The 17,535-nt window shown below is 45.2% G+C and overlaps 3 protein-coding genes across 3 annotated transcripts; 1 reads left to right on the forward strand and 2 right to left on the reverse strand.

Moving 5' to 3' along the window:
- Positions 1-511: 511 nt before the first annotated feature.
- LOC120700237 lies at positions 512-1,650 on the forward strand. The gene has a single exon (XM_039984459.1). It carries the CDS (start codon positions 841-843, stop codon positions 1,291-1,293), a length of 453 nt encoding a protein of 150 aa, XP_039840393.1. The 5' UTR covers positions 512-840; the 3' UTR covers positions 1,294-1,650.
- A 3,461-nt stretch (positions 1,651-5,111) lies between these two features.
- LOC120700238 lies at positions 5,112-7,163 on the reverse strand. The gene is made up of 2 exons (XM_039984460.1): positions 6,012-7,163; positions 5,112-5,900 (listed from the first exon to the last, which is right to left on the reverse strand). The coding sequence occupies exons 1-2, from the start codon at positions 6,403-6,405 to the stop codon at positions 5,482-5,484; spliced, it is 813 nt and encodes a 270-aa protein (XP_039840394.1). The 5' UTR covers positions 6,406-7,163; the 3' UTR covers positions 5,112-5,481.
- Positions 7,164-13,340: 6,177 nt separating this feature from the next.
- On the reverse strand, positions 13,341-14,200 carry LOC120701613 (ocs element-binding factor 1-like). The gene has a single exon (XM_039985592.1). The coding sequence runs from the start codon at positions 14,104-14,106 to the stop codon at positions 13,627-13,629; it is 480 nt and encodes a 159-aa protein (XP_039841526.1). The 5' UTR covers positions 14,107-14,200; the 3' UTR covers positions 13,341-13,626.
- Between the last annotated feature and the right edge of the window lie 3,335 nt (positions 14,201-17,535).

The following is a 17,535-nucleotide window of genomic DNA, read 5'->3' on the forward strand; positions in this document are numbered from 1 at the left end:
ATCCAATACGATAAAGTCAGAATTTTGGGAATTAGTTTTTTTTCTTTCTTTCCTAGGATTGTTGTGTGGACGATCACATCACATGTTTATTATGCCCATCCACATTCTTTTATCAGGAATACAAAACATCGTCCTGCCGCCAGTATGTGTATGTTCTTCTCCACAATCTGCATAGTTTATTTAATTTGTTGCAATCCCAGAGCCCAGAAACTACGTGAAGAAGATTCGAATGGACATTATTGTTAAGAAAAGAAGGAAAGAATGGCCAAGCCATCACTGTTGAAGGTCATCCACCCTAACAAACTTGCAATTCCCTGCACTTAATCCCAACCATGAATTATCAATTCCTTGCCTTCTTGTATTTCTTTTCTCAATCCTAGCAACTCTCTCTTGCAGTGTATATACTAGTATTATCATACCGTAACCGTCTGCATACGATCTCCATGCACGAATGAGATGACGACCATTAGCCTAACATGATGTGTATATATACAGAGGCACCACTAATTGACTCCTAACCCGTAACCGCTCGACGATAAACACCATTTGCTCACACGTTTGTCGTGCAGGGAGAACGCAGGCGACGCCTGCATCCGCATGACCACCACCACCACCACCGCTAAATGCCACTGCTAACCTCCCCTACTTCTTCCACGCCAACCACCGTCTCTTCTCCTCCTTCCTCTTCATCTTCGACTCACGACAAGAGACACGCACACAAATCCATATCAATAGGACGGCAGCAGGTTGATTAGTCTCGGCCAGTGTCTTTGCGCGCGCGCGAAGAAGCGAGCGAGCGAGCGAGCGAGCGAGCGACAAGTCGGAGCTCCATCGACCGGCATGGGGCAGGAGGAGGAGGCCGTGCTCATGCCGGCGGCCGCCGTGGTCTTCTCGTGGGAGCCACTGGTAGTCAAGGCGGCGGAAGCCCGCCGCGACGTGGCGCCGGGGAGCCCGAAGAAGGCGCCGCAGCCACCGGCGCGCCGGCTCTCCGTGCCGCCGCCGCCGGGCCGGGCAGCGGTGCCCGCGCGGGCGGCGAGGAGCCTGTCGTCGAGGGCGCGCGCCGTCCGGCCGGAGGACGACCCCTTCCTGGCCGCGTACCTGGCGTGCACCAAGAGCAGCGGCAGGAGGTCCGGGAAGGACGGCGGCGGCGCGGCGAGGGAGGATGCCAAGGGCCGGCGGCGGTTCACGTGGGCCGCCCTCGGGCTCTCCTGCAAGAGCTCCGCCGGCGCCGTGGAGCAGAGCATGGTCAAGGTGGCCAAACGGCCGGAGCTGCATCCTACTAGAGATGCTTAAGCTTGATCGGCCGGCCTGTTCGTCTTCTCTTCTCGTAGTCTTCTGCTCTTGATATATTTTTTAAGGTTATGTGTGAAGCTTGAATTAGCGAGGTTCTTTTCTTTTATGTATGGCGAGGGAAGAACCATCTGTGAAAAGATACATATTTGCAGTCTCTCATCTTCCTCTTAGTTTCAGACTTTCAGATTATGCGAGTTCATCATGTCTGTTATGTGAAAAATTGTATCTTCCTTTTTTTTTCTTTTCTTTTGTCACGGACGGATTACCATAGCTTCTGACAGCGAATGCATCCGTTTGTGCTTGACTGAGTGCCATCTTGATAAAGACAGAGTTTGACTCAGACTTTTAACCGTTGAATCGATGCTCGAGCAGCTTCTGACCATTTTCCCAGACACATACTTGCATATTCGTCCTCCAAATTATCTGTTTATTCAGCGCTCCTTTCAATGTTGATTCCTTGTCAGTGAGTCAGAATTCTGATGTTGCTACACACTGCTCTGACGAAGCCTTGAGAACTCTGAACTGATGGTTGAATTCTCTGAAGTGCTCCTCCCTGTCCACAATGCGCTACTGGACTCTCTTGCAGTTTGTCTAAAATAACCAAACGACCCGGTGATTTTGGAACTGACAAGGCATGATGACTTCCAAACCATGTACGCATGGTGTAGTAGCAGTAACATTCTTTTCCTCTGAACGGTTCAACGGCATGAAGACAGTTAGACAATGCCATACAGGGCACAGATTTTGGATTGCAAGCCACTCCAAACGATGCCCCTTACTCGAAAGAAACTGTACACGTCATTCAGAGAAAAAGAGTGTGAGGGAAGGGCACTGGCAGACATTCGTGCTCCTTTTTTGTTTCCCTGCCAGGGAGGTTTCAGGTAGGGTTAGTTGTACCAGATTTAGAAACCTTGTTATCTTGGGAAATACAGGACATCTATCCATACAGAGTAGGGTGATCGGTTAATTTGGCATGAGATTCAGGAAAAGGACTGCATACTTGCTTTACGATGCCACGTTTCTTCTACTCCGTTGTCTGAAAGAAACACTGAAGCTTGCCAATCACCAACACTGGAAGTGGTTGATCGGGCCCTGCTGTGCCCACAATTGGGTGCTGGAGTGGCCCAATACCTGATCGGCCCATCCTCCGATCCATCAGTTTCAGACTCCCAGCTCATTCCTGGTAGTTGTATCTGATACTTTCTTTTCTGCTTGTCTGATGAAATACAAAGTCCAGTTGCTCGCCAAATGTCTGCCTCCTCATCAAACTTTTAAAGTGCCTCATCCAGGACCGCATCGATTATCCGCTCCTGTATTGTCTCTAGGGGTGGTAAATGGCCCAAAATTTTAAACTAAAAAAATCTAAGAGTTGGACCTTAAAAGAGTTGGGCTCTAATCTTATACAATTTTGAACTAAGGGCCTTTATGGGCTGAAGATGCCACTAGGGCCATGGCCAATTACCACCCCTAATTATCCCTAAAAAAACCACTCTCGTATTCATCCAGCTGCTACAATAAATCTCCTGTATGAATTGAGTCTACATGACCACTTCCTCCCCCATTTTAGGTCATGTTTGGTTGGAAAGCTGACTAGAACTGAGCAGCTCCGTTCTCTGTTTGGTTCGCGGACATGGGAATCGAGCCATCCCAATGAGAAATATTCGCTCAATATGCGGGACGGACTCGTTCCGTAAAAAGGACCGAACACGCTCTCTCCCTTCCAACACTGTCTCTCCCATTTCGCACTCCTCTCGACGTGCCGCCCTTTGCTTTGTGCGCACCTTGCCTGCTCGGAGCCCAACCCCGAGGCCAAGACCCACCACTGGGGGCCGGCGCCAAACGCAGTACGGAGCGTGGAAGGCGAGCCAAGCGGCATGAGGGAGGGAGGCCGGTGGCGTAGGGAGGAGCTATGGATGAGGGAATTGGGAAGAGAGAAAGAAGAGGATTGGGTGACTAACAGACGGATCTCACGTAATTGTGGTTAATGGAGTAACTACAGTTTCATGCCCGTACCTTCAACCAAATAAGAAATGGAGCCGTTCTATCCCTTTAACCAAACACGTAGCATAGAACCATCCCATCTCTAAAATTTAGAATAGAACCGTTTCATCTATCTCACTCTCCAACTAAACTCACAATTAATGCAGGCGGAGATGAGATGGAAACAAAAGCAAGATGTAAATTGTGAAGTGATCGAGATGCTGCAACATCATACCTTTTTTTTGTTATTTGAAACCTTAAAAATAGGTCGGATATACCACACGAGGGCAAGCTACCTACCATAGGTCCCAATTGATCAAAGGTGGATCCAGCGGTAGGTACACCCCCACAAACAATATGGAGCTCCCCCCCCCCCCCCCCACACACACACACACATTTTTGAGGAGAATGAAGGAGGAGGAAGGGGGATGAAGAAAAGAATTAGCCCACCCCTTAATTCATTTTTGGATCTGCCACTGCCATTTACCATAAGAAAAATAAAATTTTGCTAGCTTCAATGTTATCCTAAATGTTAAACGGTAAACAATTGGCCACCTTTGTTTAGGGTTTAGTCTGTTTAAATGGTGTTTAGACGGAGTTAAACGACCTAATCGGTTTGACATAGTAATATTAAAATATACATATTTATGTTCATAAATGTCAAATATGCTATAAAGTCTACATATTTGCATATATAAAAAGTAAGCATTCTACCAAATAATCTTTTGGAAGAAATCTAAATCTCACAACACTTTATATACTTACTATGCTAGTTAGTTCGGTATTGGTTGTGGTAATTGTAATCCTTCTACTAACTAAATTATGAATTAAATGGTCATTTAGCTCATTTAATCACTTTTAACTCGACTCTATTTAGACGGTTTAGATGATTTTTAACAGTTAAACATGCAAGTGTTTAATTCACCGTTTAGGGTCTAAATGACACGGGTGACCTCTGTTTACTGTTTAAATGTTATTTAAACGGACTAAACGGGCTTTTAGGCGAACAGAGGCTAGCTTCCATGCGACCACGACAACACATATGCGAGGAACTTATGACCACGCATATGGAAGCAGTTGGTTGGTTTTATCACAATAACATTGTATTTGAGAAAAAAATGTTCTATTTATCTAGACTATCAATAGAGAAACCTACTTGCTCCGTTTTTTGGGTGCTACTCAAGGGCGGAGCTTTTTTTTGGGGGGGGGGTGTGGGGGGAGCAAGATGATGAAAAAAGGCAAGAGAAAGCTGCCTAAATTATTGCTTGGTTACTTCAATTTTCATACGTCAATTTGTGGTTCTAGGTTTTGCTCAATTATTTAGCTGCTCCTTCTGTTCTAAATTATAGACATAAGTGTAACAACCCGGCCTGGGATAACGGCTAAGATCTATTCTATACGTTGAGTAGACCACACCATTAATTCTCTTGCGCTTTCGTCCTCGCTTCGCGCAAAAAAATCGATCCGAAATTAATACGCTTCCCGGAACCGGCTATTTAAGCTCGTACGACTCTCTTTAAGTTTTGAGTATCGGACAATCATTCCTGGGAATAGTGTGCCGCATCGCTACAGTAGAGTGCTGTTACAGTAACCCGAAAATGAGGTCTGGCCCATCTGCCAATGTGCCGATCTGTTACAATAAGCTATTTATCTAAAAATGCTAAAATAACCTATAACTCCGAACGATAGGGAGAGTATAAATAAACAATAACAAACCCCAAACCAGATTGCATGCTTATGCCAGACAATTTTTTTATAAAAAAAAAGACTCAGGTCAGCTGGTAGCAGCGAAGTGCAAAACCCCCCATGGATTCAGGAATAGAGCATTCTGAAACCTCTTTTCTGAAAAGATACGACAGCTAAAAAGCTGTGTCCTTTTGCTTTCTGCACTACCAGAATCCATTAATTTATCACAGGAAGCAACACTATCTACATAGAAGAAATGCCTGCCAGTCCATATGGCTTCACCTGGCCATTTTTCACTCCATGTCCTCTTGAGCAAATTTTCCAGTTGTAGAGAGAGAGAGAGACGGCTAACTGTAAACTTTGAAATGGTAGGGAATGGAGTGGTAAAAAATAATCAAACTAAAACCTTGCTACAATTTACCTTTTCCCTTCTCCACTGATACTGAGAAGGGAAGACATCACGGGACAACAAGAAAGTTGTGCCCAATTTTCCGATTTACAGCAGGAAATTCATGGCACAAGTCAGAATTCGCGCAGGCAGATCATGTCACGCACGGCCTCCCACCTGACCTCCTCGAAGATCATGGCCTCGATGCTCTGCCCCACCCGCCGGGCCTCCTCGTCGCCGGCGACCCGCCTCCACTCCCGTGCAGACTCGGACACGTCGAGCGCCACCAAGCTCGGGATACGGGAGATGTCCGCCGCGATCATCTCCCAGCCGGAGACGGTGGCCTGCTCCATCTCCTCCAAGGAGGACTCGCCGCTCTTCCTCTGCAGCCTCTTGCTGCCGTTGCCTTCCACTTCCGCCTCCATCGCGCGAATCTTGCCGCTGGTGGCGAAGAAGGTGGAGCATGGGGCGGCGGCGCCGGGAAGCTGGTCGTGGTCAGACGGCGGCGAGCTCGCTGACGTCGACGGCTTGTCGTCGTCGTCGTACTCATCCCCTGTATCAATCAATGGAGAAACAGAGTGGGGTTACCAAGGGCAAGGAGACCGGAGATGGTGGCAGCTGGCAATATTTTTTTTTATTGTTGGTCAAGAATCAGTGAGCTTACAATGGCTAGGCACGGGCGAATCCTCGTCGGATTGCAGCTCCAGCACGGACACGGGGCTGAGCTGCCTGCCGCCGTCCATGGCATCGCCGCCGACGCCGCCGAGCTCGCTGGCGACGTCGCAGCGGCCGCCGATGTCTCCGGCTCGCGGCAGGCGGCGGAACGTCTGGCGCACGCCGCACGTGAAACAGCCGGCGAGGCCACCCCACAGCAAAGCCTTCGTCGCGGCCCTGTTGCCACCGCACAGCAGGCTTCTGCCTAACGCAGTGACACCGCCGGCGCAGGCGGCGTCGACGGGCGAGCGGCGCTGCGGCGCCTGGAGCTGGAGGAAGGGCTCCTGCTGCTCCCGGAGTAGGTCCGAGAGCCGCCTGGCGCCGTAGCAGCCGGTGGCCGCCATTGATTGGTTCTGGCCTTGTTGGATTGTTGCAAGTGCAATTGGTGTCTAGTGTAGCTAGTGAACGAACGATGGCACTCACTAGCAGGGATATGCAGCAGGCAGAGATGGTGAGGATGATGGTGCTCCCTCTCATGGAGATGCAGAGTCAAGTCATGGAGGAGTAGTCTGTCAGAGAGTGTGTCCGTGAACTGAACTGAAACGAAGTGCAAGGTGTCGTCACCTCTGGATGGCGACTGGTGCGAACAAAAAGGTCGGCATGTCTTCTCCTCCTCCTCCCACCCTATCTACAGCTACAACACGTAAAGCCTCTTTTCTTTACGTGATTGGTCTCTGTAGCCTACATCTGCATTGCACCGTGACACCGTGTATGTGTGAAGCTTAACTGACTAGATTAAGTTAACAAGGCAATCGCCCTCCTAGTCAGGTATAAGTAGTTGCCAGGAACGACGATTGTGGACTCATGTGGCGCCATTTGCAGCAGCAGCAGCAGCAAAGGAAAAGCATTTGCTTGCTTCAAAAAGGAAAAAAAAGCAAAATATTGGACTTTGGTCGGATGCTGATGCTGTATGCTCAACAGCCAGCAAGCCGGCCGGCACTTTTAGTGGCGACTTCTTTTCTGTTTTGTGCACACAAGCGATTAGAGAAGCTCTACGGCGAACAAGGTTGGAGGAGAAACAATGGCAAGGCTCCATGGCGAAACAAACGGAAATGCTTGCGGAGTCAAGGCAGCCGGTGCATGATCCATTCAAGCATTGCAGATTCACAGAAAAATATTGAACAGAAGAACTGCAGTGCAGGACCATCAGGGGCAGACAGGACCTTGCTGAATGCTGAGCTTGGTTGCTCGCTCTCCCAATGCCAAATTGCTTCCTAAAACAAAATGCCAAATTGCCAAATGCCAATGGGGTGGGTGCCTGGATGGCTGGATGGATCATCACTGGATGCCCGTGCCTCCTCCTTGGCTAGTTCAAGACGATCACACAACACAACAGGGTTGTGTCAGAATCCAGGAATCCTCCGTACAAGCGAGTATCTACTACTGTAGTCACCTCTGTAGCCTACCCGAGCTCTGCGGCCGCAACACCGAGGGAACAAAAGGCAGCCTGCAACCACTGACACAGATGGGGCAGCCCTTCCTTTTCTTGCAGAGCAGGCCCCGGCTGGGGACGGCAGCTTTTCCTTTCCCCTGCTGGCTGCTAGCCTGCTGCTCGGATCAGATCACAGACCGTCGGTGCTTGGCCCTGAGTACTAAACGAAGTTATTTGCAAAATCTTTTTACATATGAGTGTTTATTTGCAAAACCTTTTCACGGATGGGTGTAACTTTTCACGACGAATTTAGTGATAGTAATTAATCGGTGATTGGCTACAGTGATACTACAGTAACCATCCTCTAATCGTGCGGTCAAAAGCCTCATTAGGTTCGTCTCGCGAAGTAGCGCAGGGTTGTAGAGTTAGTTTTGTAAATTGCCTTTATTTAGTACCCCTAATTATTAGTCAAAATTTTTGTGCTACTTATACTACTTCAAACCAAACAGGATCCATGTATGCAGCATGCTTGATTGCTTCATGTCACTTGCATCAGTGAAGCTGAAGCAGACAATCAACACTGGCCAAAGAGCATGCCCATTTAGGTGGGGAACTGGAGATGGTCGTTGGTACTCCGTTTATAATTTTGCAGCTCGTCCAATCTGAATCTGATTCGGTTAGGTTCCTACCTACTACCTGATGAAACTTGTGCGCATCCAATCAAAACATTTCCTCACAATTTCTGAATCGATCGTGTGTATATGCAAGGTGTCAGTGGCTCTCTGGCTGTTGTTGACACAGAATCACGCAAACACACTCGAATGCGCTAGAACGCGCAGGAGATCGTCAAAACAATCTGAACCAGCAGAACTCTGGCCGACCGGTCTGGCCGGTTCCACAGACCGGTCTGACCGGTGTAGAGCAGAGAACCGCGATGACCTAGAAACGCGAGCTCGGGAGGGACCCCGTCGGAGCTTGCGCAGCTAGGGTTGCTCTGAGGTCGGCAGGACACTCAGAACGTCTTCAAACGCCGTAGAGACGAAGGAAGAAAGCAATCTGGGGTTGGAAAAGACTAGGGTTTGAGAGAACAAAAAGTAGACGTATTTTGATTTGATTCGATTGGGAATACCTCAATCGGCCTTAGCCTTTATATTTATAGGCCGGGGAAGTCGTACCCCTCTCCAAGTCGGTTTATACAAGAATTTTCAAAATAAAACGAAGCATACTCGGATTACAACTGGACAGACCGGTCAGACCGATCGGCCTCTGAACTGCCAGAATTGGCTGTCAACAGCTGTACTTGACGACAAACGGAGGTGTTTTCGGGTTTGTGCTTTCTGCACTAGTTAGTACATCGACTGCCCATCTCAAAACTTTAGTTCAAAATCCGGGTGAAAGTTTTTGAAAGAGATTTTTTTCATATTTGAATTATTAAATATAGACTAATAATAAAACAAATTTCAGAACTCATATGTAAACTATGAGCCGAATTTATTAAGACTAATTAGTCTATCATTAGCATATATTTACTGTAGTTTTACTGTAGCAATTTATTGTATAATCCTGATCTAATTAGACTTATTAGATTCTTTTCGTAATTTACAAGTAAACTATGTAATTAATTTTTTATTTCGTCTAAATTTAATACTCCATGCTAAGCTGCAGCACTATACTGCCAGGAGTTACGCTGGTGTTTGCTGCAGGCCTGCAGCGCGATATCTTTTCTCCACCCTCGTGTCTACTCTGTCCATGTCTGTCTGTCCATCCACTGAAAAAAAAAACAAGCGATGCAATGCAAGAAACAAACCCAGCTTTCCTTCCTTGCACCTGCACCAACTACTCCGGCACTATGCCTGATTTAGATGCAAAATTCAAAAAATACAAAACTATCGGCTCAAATGCGTGCGGCACATGCATAGAGTATTAAAACTAGACGAAATAAAAAATTAATTGCGTAGTTTGCATGTAAACTACGAGACGAATCTAATTAGTCTAATTAGGTCATGATTAGACACTAATTTGCTACTATAATGTGCAAATGACGGATTAATTAGTCTTAACAAATTTGTCTCGTAATTTACAGATGAGTTGTGTAATTAGTTTTATGATTAGTCTATCTATTATCTTATTATTTGGCCAACAAAAGGAGCCTCCATGTTCGCTCTCAAGGCCTAAAAATTCTCATGTTAATCGGAGAAAAAAGAAAAAAATAAAATTACCCACCACTGCCATTACGATAAAATTTGCCCAAAATATCCTTATGCATAATTAAAATTAATCCACCACTGTTATTAAAAAATAATCTAAAATACTATATATCTTATTTATATGAATTGCAGTAACTTAAATCATGGAAATAGAAAACTTATTTGTACACACGGATTGGGAAGATTAAAATAATCGTGGAGCGTTCATCTTGACCCAGTCATAGCTTAGCCGGATATGGGACGACTCCGACTAGCAGGAGCAGTAGTCCATGACGACTGTGAGTTGGCCCGAAAGAGTAATAAGCAGTGTTGTTATTAGGCTTGAAGACGGTAATCACATGTAGTTGAGAGACAGCCGTCAAGGCGAACATGTTGAGCAAGACGATCAAGAGTTCGAGATAGCATACGGCGGCAACAATATAAGATATGATAACGAAGATGGAAAAAATCACAAATCGTTTATTAAGCAAGCGTTCAGAGGTGCGCAATACAAGGTGGAGAAGTACTGCGAAAAAGAATCAAGTGAGATAAAAAGCCATTTTCTATTTTCCCAATCTCTATTGCTAACACACTTGCTTCTTTATGTATATTTGGTCTCAAGACATATAAATAATCAAGCTAATCAGAAAATAAATAAAAAATATTGACCACTATAATTATGATAATATTAGCCAAAAATATTTCTATGCCTAACGAAAATAACTAATCATTGCTGTTATGAAAAAATTAATCAAAAATACCTTTAGCTGCCTTCTTTGCAAAGATACCTCAAGTTATGTATAAATTATCAACTTATATTATTGATTAAAAAATAAAGCCAGCAAAAGTTATTTAGTTAGAATAGGAACAAGTTAAAAGAAAAGAGAGATTGACCAGTGGAGATAGTAATAGAGCCCTAACAAAAAAATTTATGACAATATATCTACATTTAAATTACTTTTTAAGAACTAGACATAGAGTGTGATAGTAAAGAACAACATAAAGGAAAAGTATAAATTTAATAATAATAACAACAACAATATATATAAATATTTAGATTGTCGATACTAGCCGCGCAAATGCGCGAGCCATCTCACTAGTTCTTAATACTTCGAATATAAAAAAATTCACTTTCAAAAACTTCATACAGTGCATCTAAACAAGGCCGTCTTAAGGTGACACCAGGGTCATGGATCATCATCCCATTTTGCTTCCTCTCTTCTTTCAGTTTCATTTCAAAACACAACCTATCCATCTTCTGTTTGTTTTGGAGGATCAGAGAAAAATAGCTGTCCAGTATTTATGCAATAGTAATGCACTATTGATTTACTGTGGCTTTGGGTATCAGTGACGACAACTGTAGAAAAAAATCGGAATAATAATTAGATCTTGCTGAATTTATGGCACTTTTCTGTTTGATTTTGCGTCGCAATGACCAGATTTTTTTTTGAGCAAAATCGCAATAACCAGATGGGCTGTGCGGTTGTTTTTTTTCTTTTTTTGAGAAAGGCTGTGCAGTTGGTGCTATGAGACCATCGTTATCTGGGCCCGGAGGACTTGGCTTTAATTGTAGATGGGCTTGTGGCCCAGGACGCAAATGCTTAAGAAATTTGCAGCCCATCCCAGCTGGGGACAGAAGTATGGGCCTGGAATATCTCAAAAAAAGTATGGGCCTGGAAGAACTGATATTATTTCCTTACGCTAGTATACGAAACAAGACCTTGTAATCAAAAAGAAAAAAAAAACAGACAAGACCTTGTTGGTTGGCCTTTTGACTGATTGGCCACAAACGGTTTGACCTTGTTTACTGTTTTTTTTTAATCTTCTCCATCAATACAAGCTGGGCAGATTTAATTCCTGCCGGCAGTTTCAGAAAAAGAAAAAAAACTGATTCTCACCACAAGGAAACTGCAGCGCATCGAGGCTTTCAGCCTTGTTTCAGATCACCGGATTTCTCACCATTATTGTCTCACTCAAATATAAGTGGATCGGACATATATATGTGCTAGAGCAATGTATGATTGCTACATTAGCACGTAGTGGCACCTCCACTAATTACCTAATTAATTCACATATGTCACCAGTGCATCAGCACACCATAGTTGTTAATTACATACTGAGACTCATCATGGAGGAACGCCTTTTACTTGCATTGTGAAGCCAAGAGTACGGTAGATTACAAGAAGAAAGCAACAAGAATGTCATCTCAGGCTCCACCTGAAACTACTTTTTCTACTGCTATTGTATTGCATTATTGCTCAAGCTCAGCAGTTACTGAATCATGTCTGAATCGATCTCAACATCTACTGCTTATATATGCCATCAATATGCGCAGACGTCTTACAGCAATATATATTGTTTGTACAGGTAAAATGTATGGATCGGGGAAGAGCTAGCAGTTGGAAATCCAACACAGCACTAGCTAGTAGTTGAAGGCGTTGCATCACGATTCACGCGGGCCAGCCATGTCAGGGGTAGCTAGCTCTCACATACAGTCGTTTTCACCTGCGGTGTTTAAGGAATCAAAGCAGCTGGACGATGAAGGAAAAGGAAGGACGGGCACCGTAGCTTTAATTTGCAGAAAGCTAGTAGTAGCAGGTGGTGGCAAGCAATGCAAGGTGTCGATCGTCAGGCGGCAGCAGTGGTACTTGTCTGTCGTCGAGCTAGACAGTACTACTACTAGTACAAGATCAATAATACTGCTGTACATGACTACGCCATTAGCCCCATTAGAGAGCGCAAGAGCCGCAAGCAATTAGGAGACGTAAAACACATCGCTAGCTAGCTAGGTAGCTGCGTGTAATTCTATTCTATATATGCTTGTGCTTTGCTTTCAACGTGGCGACGGCGACGAGCCACCTGCACACACTTGCTTTGCTTGACTAGCGATTGGAAATAACAAAGCCGGCCGGCCGCCGTGGGTGTCGTCGCTGTTAGTTCGACGACCTTGACACGATCCAACGCCCAGGGAACTGCGCCAAAACAGTCTTCATGGCCAATTATGCATTGAAAGCACACAGTCTAAGGATTTTACTGCCCTCCATTGTTGCACCGTAATATTCTCTCGCCGGAGTGCTGGTGGGTGCTCCGCCGTGGATGTTGAATAATATTCAACAACGGGGTGCTAAATAGACCGGTCATATATATATGGTCCATGGCCATCTCTCGATCTCAAAAGCGTGCGTGCGTGATCAAGAAGGAAAATTCGTCTGCCGCCAGACGATGCAAGTAGCTGAGCATGCAATTCCACGGAGCGGAAATTCTCAGCTTGAGTGTGACAACTACCAAATCGATCAATACAGAGTTTGACAGCGCAAGAAAATGAGAAGAACAGCCTAGTAAGTACTCCCCCGTCCTAAATTATTATTAGTTGTTTTAACTGCTCTAACTACGTATTAAATTTTACTATGCACCTAAATATAACATACGTTTAGATGCATAGTAAAATATATGTATCTACTAGAAAGTCAAAATGACTAATAATTTAGGACGCGGGGTAGTAGTAACCATTGAATTCGTGAGCATACGCACAGGGCACATCGATGCATGCAATTCGGAGAGAAATGGATTTCATATATGCCGGCCGTTTGCGTTGTAATTAATCTTCATCTCAAATAATATAAATAGTATATGTCGAGAGCATTCTTGATTGATTAAATTAGAACAGATCTGGTCTCTTCGGAGACATCCGATAAAATTGGAACGATCCAGAGAAATTAGAACGGATCTGATATACTCATATTAAATCGGACATTCGGCGTACGTGCATCTCTTCTCTATATAAATCGTGCAACGCGACGTGCCAACTCCGTTCATTTCGCGTGCATGCATCTATTTATCTACAAGCCAAGAATATTCTGCTCCGTCGATCGTGCAGTGATCCATGATTGATGGATCAAAAAGTCCTTCACTTTCGTTCCAGGTGCATGATGATCCAGTCAAAATTTAAAGATCCGCACGTTCCATTTAATTTCTACGTGCGCGCGCGCAGTCATGATGCATGCATGCTACACGATCAGCGAGGCGAGCGCCTGCAGCTCCAAGCCGCCGGTGCCGGCGGACGCGGCGGCGTAGATCTGCCGCAGCTCGACGGCGCGGCGCGCGGCCTCGAGGCGCCGGCCCAGGGCGCCGGCCTCGGCGCGCAGCCGGGCGTTGCTGAGCCGGACCAGCGCGGCGCGGGCCTGCACGCCGCGGAGGCGCGCGGCGAGCTCGCGGTTGCCGGCGCGGAGCCTGGCGGCGCGAGCGCGGAGCTCCTCCAGGTGCCGCTGTTTGCGCGCGCGGGACCGCCGCGCCGACTCCCGGTTCGAGATCTTGCGCCGGAGACGGCGCTCGTCGGCCGACGCCGACGTCTCCTCCTCGGGCGGCGGCGTCGTCGTCGTCGTGACGTCTAGGGGCGTGGGCTCGGGTCCCAGGCCAAAGCCGATGTCGGCGAGGAAGGCCTCGAGGACGGGATCACAGAGCGGGGGGAGCTCGAACTGGGGGGCCATGGCTGCAGCTGGGAGGGCAGAGTGAGGGCCACTGATTGGCCAGGGGCAGAATGGTAATTAGCAGCGTATCAGAGGGGCTCGAGTGGTGAGAGAGGGAAAAGGGAGGGAACAAGTGTAGGAAGCCTCAATTTATAGGCGGCGATTCAAGGGGGGAGGGGGTGCCTGTGCTAGGTGCGTGGGCCCCGCTCCCTAGTGGCCGCTGACGTGGCAGCTTTCTGCTTCTTCTTCCTTTTTTCTAAAAACAAAAAAGTTTGCATTGCATTGACAGGTTCACTGCACTGTCGTCGCACCAAACTTTGCGGCTTCAAAACCATTGGGAGCTAGGTTGAGGTTTTGTGAAGAATAAGAAAACAAACTTGGAACACATAAATGTTGTGTTCCGGAGAAATAAACAACAACTAACTCATCAAGACATGGTCAAATAGATTTAAATTCAAACGGAGCTAGCAGGTTTTGTTTTCAGAATTCTAAAGAGAGAGCATCATCTTATATATGGCGTAGGTTATCGTCGCCCCAAAGTTCACTTTTGATCCAACAAGCAGATCTTGCTAGGAAATAAAGCCGTCGAGTTACATCAGAAAATAAATAAACCACATGGTGGTGAAGAAGATGAAAGCAAGTTTGGGTTGGTACTCTATAGGGGAGAATAGAAGAAGACGGATGCATCATCAGCTGGTGGCAAACTAAAGTAAAGATCACAGCTTTGGAAACATTTGAGAGCAAGGTGGTGGTGATGGAGAGGGACGTGCACGCATGCCATGGGTTGGTTGGTTGGTTGGTTGGTTGTGTGTGCATGCCCAAGGCATGCACAACAACACAAGAGCTAGCTAGCTTGCTCAACCTGATTGAGAGGAGACGAAGCCTCTAAACCTTAGTCACTAAGGAAGATCAGGAGGACTAGCTAGATATCATTAGTCGTCTCAGTTTGGCCCATATATTATTTTAAATTGAACAAAGATTGTCACTTTGTTCGGATGCTTATTGTTATGTCGGAAACTGGCATTTACTTGAAGATATAGTTCTGTTGGAAACAAGTTGCTAAATTGTGCTAGCTTTTTTATAAAATTATTAAACACGCATGTAGTTTCATGATAGTTTGATCAATTATTTCCTTTTAACTTTCTTTTTTGCATGAACACACACACACACACACAGAGAGAGAGAGAGAGAGAGAGAGAGGAGAGAGAGAGAGAGAGAGAGAGAGAGAGAGAGAGAGAGAGAGAGAGAGAGAGAGAGAGATTCAGGTACAAATTAATATATTATCTGTCTGGATATATACTGAAGATCGAGATGCTGATTTTATCTTGTTTGTTATCCTATATATTTTTGTAGACACACAAGCAGCTGTAGAATAATGTATATATAGTATGTAGCCTGGCAAGCAAGATTAATAAAGGTAATAAGCTTGCACATTGACGATCGATTGACCCCAGCAGCATGTTATGCTCCACTATTATGTGGGCACCAATGCAAGTGATTAGTGATGGAGAGCCGCAGACCCAACACGTGGCTCTACCAGAGCCACAAAAGAGCATAGTACAATAAACAAAGTTCTTTGTGGGAGAGGAATGTTCTAGTACTACAACTCTCGCACGGCAGGCGCCTCTAGCACTGTCCACCTAGCAGCCTCTACCACTGTCCTCTTCAGATTGCTATGTTGACACTTTATTTTGGGAATTTTTTTGAATTGTAAACGTGCAATTAAAATGGGACAGAGGGAGTAGTGTGATCAGCAAATACCTCGCAAGATATTAATAAAGAAGATTAATAATGCCTTCCCTTATCGAAATGGAATATGCCTAGCTAGCATCGCAAGCAAGTAATCTTTCCATTTGTTATTCATAGAAATAAAAAAAATCAGAGTAAATACATCGTCATTGGATGCTCTATATATGAATATATACTATCTGTCAGAGAAAAATTAACAACTCTGAATGTGAAGCTGGTTTTTTTTTTTTTGATTCATGAATGGGAAGCTGGTTGGTTGCATGAAGGCAGAACAAATCCTTCGGATAGAAGGAAACGGCCTTGCCTGCCCTGCATTTGGAAACAAGGTAGCCCGCTGGTCTACCAAATGCATGCAGCCCTAAAAGAAACACTGACTAATCACTGCTCACCACACACTATATACTAGATCGCGCTGTCTGAACATTGGGCAAGAAATATAAAGTTGCCTGCTGCTTCTTTCTGTTTCAGCAAGTGGGCAGCACGACAGAGAGAGAGATGTAGTACTCCTATATATGTAGTGTAGCAAACTGAACACTCGGCAGAAAGAGCTTCAGGGTTGCTCAATAAGAAACTGGGAATGATTGCAGCTACAGCATCACAGCATGATTAGCGCGGTAGTTTAGTCGGTTACCTGTACCGATTGGCGATCAAAGGAGAGGGTTAAGCGTGCGGCTGTCGGACAGATGGCACGCATGCGTGGCTTATAGTACCCTGCTACCAGCAAGTAAAGCCTGGGAGCTCGTGTCTGTATCTGCATGATGCAGAGGTTGTTGCGTGCCTGCACTGGATCATCAGATCATGGGACGCACGACGACGCATCATCAGTGATAGATGAGATCTAGCGAGCTGGGGCGGCCACATGGTGTGCCTCAGGATTTGGGGGATAAAGGAGCCTTTTTCAGCTGCAGGGAATCTAGCAAGGAGATCTAAAAATCCCAGCCCCTGCTTCCTCTGTTGGGTAGGGAGGATGAACTGAGGACGACATCGGGCCAGGTGTCCAGACAGCAGCTTACTTGCAGCGGCTTTAGTCTACTGTTGGAGTATTGTAGTCCATATCTCTCCGTTCCCATCTTGCATTTTATTTTTTTTCCAACACAAAACATATATATAGTAGAGCACTAGTATTTGATTAAAGGAGATACAACATGGATGCATGAATCTATGCATATAACTGTAGTAGTCTTTCCACAGCAGGTTGGTTGAGATCAATCTCTTTTGCCATTTTTATTAAGACTAATATGTCTGAAGGTGCAGAAAGAGATATAGGCAAAGTGATCTTGGCCAGTACCTGTTCAAAACTTTAGGTTGGGATCATGTAGGCGGGTTCCTATTGGTTCTTCACAAATCCTAATTAACTAGGCGTATAGCCCGCGCATTTCCGCGGCTAGTACTGAAAATTCAAAAATTTGCATGTCGTTGTATCCTTACTTAAAGGTTATACTAACTTTTTACCGTACATCATCCTGTTCATTATCGTAAATTTTGTCTTATTGTTGATTAAAACAATTCAACTATGATTTACCTATAATAATAATTTGATTAGTTGAGCTTTAATAATATTATGCAGATAATTATTCTTATTTTCATTTTATTTTGATTGATTGTTGTTAGCTTTAGTTTTTATTAATGGTATATATTTGTAATTGATACATAGCTAAATGGTATTTTATATTTAATTTTTCATAATGGCATTAGTGGGTG

The sequence above is a fragment of the Panicum virgatum genome, chromosome 3K, assembly GCF_016808335.1.
Source record: "Panicum virgatum strain AP13 chromosome 3K, P.virgatum_v5, whole genome shotgun sequence".
In the NCBI taxonomy this organism is placed as follows: domain Eukaryota; kingdom Viridiplantae; phylum Streptophyta; class Magnoliopsida; order Poales; family Poaceae; genus Panicum; species Panicum virgatum.